Source organism: Microcebus murinus, chromosome 7 (assembly GCF_040939455.1).
Source record: "Microcebus murinus isolate Inina chromosome 7, M.murinus_Inina_mat1.0, whole genome shotgun sequence".
In the NCBI taxonomy this organism is placed as follows: domain Eukaryota; kingdom Metazoa; phylum Chordata; class Mammalia; order Primates; family Cheirogaleidae; genus Microcebus; species Microcebus murinus.
Window position 1 is genome coordinate 25,029,939 of NC_134110.1, and position 8,791 is coordinate 25,038,729.

The 8,791-nt window shown below is 59.8% G+C and overlaps 1 protein-coding gene across 2 annotated transcripts; it reads left to right on the forward strand.

The window, feature by feature from the left end:
* The first annotated feature begins 1,352 nt into the window (after nucleotides 1-1,352).
* On the forward strand, nucleotides 1,353-5,834 carry SLC39A4 (solute carrier family 39 member 4). 2 transcript variants are annotated; one of them, XM_012760323.3, is made up of 12 exons: nucleotides 1,357-1,771; nucleotides 2,281-2,565; nucleotides 3,020-3,215; nucleotides 3,331-3,476; nucleotides 3,559-3,730; nucleotides 4,049-4,221; nucleotides 4,371-4,520; nucleotides 4,594-4,728; nucleotides 4,863-4,917; nucleotides 5,038-5,190; nucleotides 5,264-5,451; nucleotides 5,541-5,834. In XM_012760323.3, exons 1-12 carry the CDS (start codon nucleotides 1,580-1,582, stop codon nucleotides 5,667-5,669), a joined length of 1,974 nt encoding a protein of 657 aa, XP_012615777.1. In that variant the 5' UTR covers nucleotides 1,357-1,579; the 3' UTR covers nucleotides 5,670-5,834. The 2 variants fall into 2 exon arrangements, with proteins under 2 accessions (XP_012615778.1, XP_012615777.1); XM_012760324.3 differs by lacking the exon at nucleotides 5,264-5,451 and having other exon boundaries at nucleotides 1,353-1,771.
* The last annotated feature ends 2,957 nt before the right edge of the window (nucleotides 5,835-8,791 follow it).

Below are 8,791 nucleotides of genomic sequence, written 5' to 3' on the forward strand. Positions count from 1 at the left end.
CAGACAGGCAGACATTCAGGAAGCTGGTGATGCTCTCAGCAGCTAGAAAGGAGAGCATCAGCTGGGAGAGGTGGGGGTCCAGGAGTGAGAGGAGTGCAGTGGCCCAGCACTGAGGTCCACTGGAGGCCAGCTGTGTACATACCTTCCAGGGCTCACGCAGGTCTAACGCTGGGCCCAGAGACATGAGAGGGCTGCAACATCCAGGCCTAGGCCAAGACCTCAGCCCAGAAGCTAACAGCCTTTGAGTACTGGGTGGCCAGGAGCCAAGGGTAGAGATGCCTGGCCTGGTCCTGGCCTCTAGCCAGCCCTGTGGTCCTGGGGCCATGGGAGAGGGAAAAAGCCAGCTTGGGCCCACTGTGTCTTCAGAGCTGTCTTCCTCATTGTCCCAGGGGCCCAAAGATCATTTGTATCCCCAAGTGAGCTCCCCCTGTCCCCTCCCTGCCCCAGCTCCACCTTAGGGGCCTGCAAGTGGATGCCACACTGCAGGTGTCCACAGCCAGGAGGGCATCATGCTGCCTAGCACCAGCACACAGTATGGCAGATGGGAGGAGCACCTAACCCCAGGCCTGACACCCTCCCTGCCCAGGCTCACCCCACCCATGGAAAGACAGAGGGGCAGAGTCCTCAGGCTTCCAGCTCCCTCACCCTAACCACACCCAAGGGTCAGGTTGGCTGAACCCAGCAGGAGAGGGCACCCACACTGGACCTCCAGTCTCTGGGGGTAGGGGGAGGTGTTGGCTCCCTGGGGTCTGCCCCTTCCCCCAGACTGCCACCTAGGTAGAGATAAGGCTTAGAGTTCAAAGATCAGAGTGGGAGCCAGCAGGGAGTGGAAGTGCCAGGAACCACAGCCTCCCCCACCCTAGCTGGGCCCAGAGTTCAGGATCCTGCCTCAACCTCTTCCTGACCCCAAGAGCCCCAGGCCAGGTGGTGGCCAGGACCAAGGTCCTAGTCTTCTAGTTTTCTTCCTGTTTGTCTGTGCTGGAGCTTTGGCCGTTTCCTGGGGATTTTCCCTGGTGGGCTGAGGGGGGAGCATGACTCAGCATATGCATTTAGGTTCCCTCAGACTCCAGCCTGTTAGTCCCCAGAGAGGACACAGGCCAGGACCTGGGAGGAGAGAGCACTAGGTCCCCAGCCCCGGGAGCAGCGGGGAAGGGGCAGAGTGTGGGCTGGGATGGCCATTTGTGGCTGTGGGGGCATCCCTGCACCTCTGCCACAGGTCCCCAGAAAGAAGTTCACAGGAGAGAATGCCTCAGTCCCTGGGGGAACAGAGGGGGTGGCAGTCAGAGGAGCAGGTGCTCAGGCCGCCCACCCAGGGGAAGGGGGTGGGGGCCCAGCCCTTGCCCCCCCCCCCCAGACAATGGCTCCACACCACCGACAGGGAGGATCTGACGCTGGAATGGTTAACCCGGGCACCTCCAGCAGCCAATCACAGAGCCCTGCAGGAAATACCTGGGAGAGGTCCTCCTGCTGGGGCGGGTAGGTAGAGCCCAGCCCCGTCTGGCCCCAGGCCACCTGAGCGGCCCTCAGCTGGCCCAGACTCACACAGCTTCCCCACAGCGGAGCCCTTTGGGGCCTGAGCATGGCAATCCTGGAGCAGTTCAAGCCAGGGCTGCTGCTGACCGTGCTGGTGATGACAGCGACAGCAGCCCAGCCTGGCCATCTGTGGAGCCTGCTCACCTCTAGCCAGGGCACTCTGGATCTTGAGGCCCTGGGTGGCTTGTTAAATACGCTGGCGGCCCGTGTGCACTGTGCTGACGGGCCGTGTGGAAAGGTAAGGGCCCCACCCGACGGCCCCCCAGCCCCAGCCCCTTCCCGTCTGCTCCACCCTGCCAGTCGGCAGCAAAGGGCCTGGGCAAACTCCAGGAGGCGGGCCGAGGCCGGTGGCAGAGCACCCTGGCCCTGCCCGCAGGCCAGAGCTCCGGCCTCTGCTCAGAGCTCAGACAGGCCTGCCCTCTCTAGAGACACACAGCTCCACTTTCCCCCCACCCCCACTGGCCCCAAGGCTGTCAAATTGGCAGTGGCTCCAGAAAGAAGCCAGACAGGGATGGGAGACCCTTGCTGTGGACCCCTCTGTGTGCACCCCTCTAGTGGGGCACATAGGAGGGCAGGGTGTGGGGGCATGAGAGGGGATGGTGCAGGGGTGTTGGATGTGCCAGGGAGAGGAGTATAGAGGTGGCCTCTTGGGGTAAGCAGCAGCTCCCTGTACACAGCTCAGCCTGGGCCTCCCTCTTCCTGCCTGGCAGGCCCAGCCCTGCCTTGCCCACCTGTCTCTGTCCACAGTGCCTGTCTGTAGAGGATGCCCTGGCCCTGGGCAGCCCTGAGGAGCCAGGTTTCCCCCCAGGGCCGGTCCTAACATCCAGCTACATCGCTCGCCTCAGCGCTGCCGCTGTCCTCTACCTCAGCAACCCAGAGGGCACTTGCGAGGACATTCAGGCTGGCCGCTGGGCCTCTCACGCAGACCATCTCCTGGCCATGCTCGAGAGCCCTGGGGCCCTGACCCCAGGCCTGAGCCAGCTACTCCAGAGGATCCAGGCTCAGACTGCCAGTCAGGCCACTGTGGAGGAGGTGAGGACCCAGACCAGCTGGCTCGAGGATCAGCATTGGGTGGAACTTTCCTCTGCAGAGCCTTCTGGGCACCTGGGTTCCTGGGGCTGCATTCAGAGGCTGGAGTGGGCTGGGATCCACAAATGGGTGTTCACCACTGAGCAGGGCAGGAGCTCAGGAACCTGGGGAGGGGCCCTCCCCAGGAGATGGGGGCCAAGATGGCTCTGCAGTCCAGCGAGGAGTCCAGAGGGCAGGGTGGGAGCTTGCACCAGCTGGGCCAGGGCAGGGATGGGCTGTGGCTTCAGGGAGGGGCTGAGGCAGAGCCCAGGTCTTAGGTGAGATGGAAGAGGTGGTGCCAAGTCCAGAAGTGTTCTGAGGAGGCTGGTGGTGGCAGATCCTGGGGTGAGTGGGAGATGGCAGAGCTGTAGGCCAGGTCACACTGTGGGCAGCAGCTAAAGCCTGTCTCCTCCTCCAGACCTGTGTAGACATCCCTCAGCTGCTGGAGGAAGCAGCAGGGGCAGGGGCTCCTGGCAGCCCAGGCCAGGTCCTAGCTGTCCTGATAGACCATGTCAGAAGTGGGTCCTGCCTCCATGCCCTGCCAAGCCCCCAATACTTTGTGGACTTTGTGTTCCGGCAGCACAGTGGCGAAGCCCCCAACATCACACTAGCCGGTGAGGCCTGGGCTGGGACATGCAGTGGGGAGTGCCCTAAGCTCCCCCAACCTCCATGTCGGGCGGGGCTAAAGCCCACACAAACATTGTGCACTGACTCTGTCCTCCCTGCCAGAGCTGGCAGCTTTGATGCAGCACCTGGGGGTGGGCAGAGAGTCCCAGGGTGACCACAGTGACTACAGTCATCTGGGCAGGGGGACCAGCCACCAGGATCCTGTCCTCCTTTCCACCCCTGACAACAGCTCCAGCATGTGGGACACGGTGAGCAGCTCGTGGGCCAGGGTCTTGGCGGAGATGGGGCCCCATAGTCCCTCAGACCCTGATCCTGTCCTGCTACCCCCAGGTGTGCCTCAGTGCAAGGGACGTGATGGCTGTATATGGGGTGTCGGAGCAGGCTGGGGTGTCCCCTGAGGCCTGGGGCCAACTGAGTCCTGCCCTGCTTCAGCAGCAGCTGAGTGGGGCCTGCGGCCCTCAGATCAGGCCCCTCATCCAGGACCAGCTCAGCCAGACAGAGAGTAAGTGCCCACGCCATAGTTGTGGGGCTGGTAGCTAGTGGGGGAGGGGCAGTCCAGGGGAAGAGGGAGCTACTGAGAATGAGGGAAGGCTGGAGAAAGATGGGCAGGGGCTGCAGGTAGAAAGAGGAGGCAGTGCAGGGAAAGGTGGGGACCTGGGAGTCAGGAGAGTCAGTGTGAGCAGAGGCCTGATGCACACTGACCACCTGCAGCCCTAGTGAGCTCCTGCTCACTCTTAGACCCCACTTGGGCATCCCTTGGGAAGCAGGGGCTGGGGCAGCAATGGGAAGGGTGCTCTCATGGTGCTGCTCCTGCCCCCAGGGTATCTGTATGGCTCCCTGGCCACGCTGCTCATCTGCCTCTCTGCGGTTTTTGGCCTCCTGCTGCTGACATGTGCTGGCTGCAGTGGGGTCACCCACTATGTCATGCAGACCTTTCTGAGCATGGCAGTGGGTGCTCTCACCGGCGATGCCCTTCTGCACCTGACACCCAAGGTCTGCCTCACCTGCTAGGAGCCCCCATTCCCCACCCTGGGACTCCCAGGGCATGCCCTCCTGGGGCCCTTCTCCATCCCCAACCCCTCTCCCCTTGTCTGGGGGAAGGGGACCCTAAGGCCCCCAGCCCCATGCCTCCTGCTCCCTAGGTGCTGGGGCTGCACACGCACAGCGGGGAGCACAGCGGGGAGGGCCTCAGCCCACAGCCCACCTGGCGCCTCCTGGCCGTGCTTTCTGGTCTCTACGCATTCTTCCTGTTTGAGAACCTCTTCAACCTCCTGCTGCCCAGGAACCCAGAGGTCAGGCTCTCAGACTGGACCCATTGGGTGGGTGGGGTGGGAGTTGGCAGGCCCAGACTAGCTATCCCCACAGGATCCGGAGAAGGATGGGCCCTGCAGCCACGGCGGCCACAGCCACAGCGGCCACAGCCACGGTGTGCCCCTGCAGCTGGCACCCAGCGAGCTCAGGCAGCCCAAGCAGCCCCATGAGGGCTCCCGCGCAGATCTGGTGAGTGGGTACCTGATGCCCCTATCCCACGCAGAGCCCCTCCACCAGGACCGATTCCCACGCCTCCACTCCCCACCCCCCCGAAGGTCTGTGCCTCCCCCCTCCGAGCAGGAGCTCATCCCCGTTCCTCCCAGGTGGCGGAGGAGAGCCCGGAGCTGCTGAACCCGGAGCCCCGGAGACTGAGCCCAGGTGAGCCCTGAGGGAGGTCGGAAGGGCTGGGTGCCTGCAGTCTGGTGGGGCGCGGGCGGGGCCCAGGGACGCAGAGGAGGGGGCCTGGCCCACGTGGACCCACTGCCGCCGCGCCCGCAGAGCTGAGGCTGCTGCCCTATCTGATCACGCTGGGCGACGCCGTGCACAACTTCGCCGATGGGCTGGCGGTGGGCGCCGCCTTCGCGTCCTCCTGGAAGACCGGGCTGGCCACCTCGCTGGCGGTGTTCTGCCACGAAGTCCCACATGAGCTCGGTGAGCGTGGCGGGGCCGGGGCGGGGCCGGGGCGGCCTGGCGGGCGGGGGTATTGACGCGGCTCCGCCCCCAGGGGACTTCGCGGCCCTGCTGCACGCGGGCTTGTCAGTGCGCCGCGCGCTGCTGCTGAACGCGGCCTCGGCACTCACGGCCTTCGCCGGCCTCTACGTGGCGCTCGCAATCGGAGTCGGCGAGGAGAGCGAGGCCTGGATCCTGGCGGTAGCCATCGGCCTCTTCCTCTACGTGGCGCTCTGCGACATGGTCAGGGCGGCGGAGTGGCGGCTGCCCTGGGTGGGGCGCTGACCCGGGCACTGACCCGGGCGCTGACCCGGTGCCCTCCTGCTCCTCAGCTCCCGGCCATGCTGAACGTGAGGGACCGGCGGCCCTGGCTCCTTTTTCTGCTACACAACGTGGGCCTGCTGGGTGGCTGGACTGTCCTGCTGCTGCTGTCGCTGTACGAGGACAACATCACCCTCTGATATCCCTGGCCCAGTCTCAGGCCTTGGACGCTGACTGCCGGCTCTGGGCTATCTCAGCCCCTAGACCCGCCCAGCACACCCAGACCTACTACCCAGTAACCAGAGAGCCCCAGGCCTTTTGGAGTCCTCAGATCCAACTCCAATAAAGACGCTCTTGTCCTTGGAGCCCAGCCATGCTTTCTGCTGAGAAAGGCCACCGAGAAGGGCATTACCTCCTTCCCACAGTGGTGCCTGGCCATGAGGTTGGCTGCCCTCAGGGGCTGCCCTCCCCTGTGCTGCCAGACCCTGCCTGGGGAATGGGGCCAGAGAAATTCTCCAGGGTGTGTAGGCAGCAGGTGGGACCTGTCTCCAATCAGTAATTAAACTTGTTGACTCAGAGCAGAAAAAAACAAAATAACCAACTGTGCTTACACAGACAAAGACTTATTTCTCTTTCTTGTGTAAAATAAGCCTGGAGACTGTCAGGCAAGAGTGTGTGCAGGCCATGGTTGGAGGCCCACTGTCCTTGGCAGAGGGGTTAATTCTCAGAGTTCCCTTGTAGTCTCTAGGGGTGCCACAACACAGCCTACCACAAACTGAGTGCCTTAAAACCAGAAATTTATTCTCTCATAGTCCCGCAGGCTAGAAGCTCAAAACCAAGGTGTGAGCAGGGCTGTGCTCTCTCTGAGGTCTCCAGGGAAGAGTCTGCGATGAGCCTTTCCTGGGTTCTGGTGGCCACAGGTGTTCCTTGGCCTGTGGCACCATAACTCCAGTGTCTGCCTCTGTCTTCACATGACCTGCTTTCAGGTCTCTCAGGTGTGTCTGTCTTCTCTTCTTATAAGGACACCACTCATATTGGATTACCAGCCACCCTACTCCAATATGACTTCATCTTTTTTCCCCTATTTTTTCATTGTGATCATTATGGATACATGATAGTTGTATGTCTTTATAGGGTACGTGTGATGTTTTGATACAGGCCTACAATGTAAATTAATCTAATGGGGTATTCATCACCTCAGGCATTTATCATTTCTTTGTGTTAGAAACATTCTAATTCTACTCTTTTAGTTATTTTAAGGTATACCCTAACTTATTTATTTATTTATTTTTTGAGACAGACTCTCACTCTGTTGCCTGAGCTAGAGTGCCATGGCATCAGCCTAGCTCACTGCAACCTCAAACTCCTGGCCTCAAGCAATTTTCCTGCTTCAACCTCCCAAGTGGCTGTGACTACAGGCATGCACCACCACGTCTGGCTAATTTTTTTCTATGTATTTTTTTTTAGTAGAGATGGGGTCTCACTCTTGCTCAGGCTAGTCTTGCACTCCTGAGTTCAAGAAATCCTCCCACGTTGGCCTCCCAGAGTGCTAGGATTACAGGTGTGAGCCACTGCACCTGGCCCTTAACATGCTGCTGATTATAATCGCTTTGTTGTGCTATCAAATATTGTTAATGCCATCTAAGTAACTATATTTTTGCACCCATTAACCCAGTATGACTTCATCTGAAAGTCACATTCTGAAGATCTAGGGGTTAGGGTGTCAATATATCTTTTTGGTAGACACAATTCAATCCATAACACCCCAAGGTCCAAAATGGCTGTTAGAGCTCTAGCCATCACATGTACTCTCTAGGTAGCAGAAAGGAGGTAGGAGGAAAGAATAAAAGGGGTAAGGAGCCCAGGGGGCATCAGATCGAGTCTGCCATTCACTCAATACCACAGGCACCTGAGCAGAACAATAGAGGTCTACCTTGTATCATGCTCCCTAGGCCTACCTGTGCTGGAAGGGGGTAGGCACGCCTACAGGGATGTAAGGCAAATTGGACAGGAAGGGCCATGTTTGAGATCTTCTTGGCTTGACACAGGTCCCCAGACTGGTGGGGCATGGGAAAACCATATGCCCCAGCCAACTCCCAAAGGACACTGATTCTTCAAGAACCTTCACCAACCCCTGAGAAGACTAGGAGCATGGGGCAGGTGCAGGGGCAGGAAAGCATAGAAAACCACCAGCTTCCAGCACAGTACCTGCCCCCCAGGGAACATCCGAAGTGTGGTCTGGACAGCAGTATCCACCAGTATCCCCATGGGCCATGGGGCCCATGCTGCAGGGGTCAAGGGCGAACTCAGCTAGCTTTTGGAGGGCAAGAGCCCCTGAATGGTGGCACAGAGAGCCCTGAACTTGTGGGGGCTTGTGCTGGTGGCCTCAGGCCCCTCCACAAGCCCATGACTACACAGATGCCCCTTTCTATGTCCATCGTTCAGTCCATCACTGCCCTCCCCATTGCCTCTAAGCCCTCACTTCTACTAACAGCCTCACTTCACCTCCTATTGAAGAGGCCTACAGGCAAGGCTGCCTCTGCCTTCCCCTTGAGCCCCTCTGCCCACATTCTTTCTTCTCTCTGATAGGGCAGGATCTTGGGTCACATCCTTCCTGCTGCTGCCCTCCCTAGGACTCTGCTCCTCCGTTATCTCTGGCTCTTTCCACACTGACCGTCCCTCCCTCACCGATGGGTTCTCATTCATTTGTAAGGGTATTTGCTGAGTGCCAGGTTCCTCTGAGAGTTCTGTAGGCACTGCCTTACTTAATCAAAACAGATGTCTGTGATGTAGGAGCCAGAGCTTTGTCCATGTGTCTTGGGGGACAGTTTTTCTCAAGACTTGGGTGTTGCTCAGAGTTAGTGCAGCTGCCGGAGTACCTAAGTGGTTCATTTGTCCACTGATCAGTGAGTGGGCAGATTTGGATGTGACACAAACACATATTTCCAACCCATTTTCTTGGGTGTTACTATGTATATTCATATTTTTTCAAGATAGGGGTCTCACTACATTGCTCAGGCTGGTCTTGAACTACTGGGCTTGCGATCCTCCCGCCTCCGGAGTGGCTGGGACTACAGACCGGTGGACCGGCTGGTTATGACTATGCTTTCTTGTTTTATTTCTTATTATTCCCTTTCTAAGTCCCAGGCCCATGCCTGCCCCGCCCCCCCCCTCCAAGGTCCCCTGGATCGGGCTCACGCTGGGCTTTCAGGCGGAGGACGTCCAGCGGTAGCGGAGCCACGAGGCCGTCCCGCCACCCCGGGCCACCAGGGGCCGCTGTCGCCCTCACCGTCGCTCCCGCGCGGCGGAGCTTCGCAGGCGC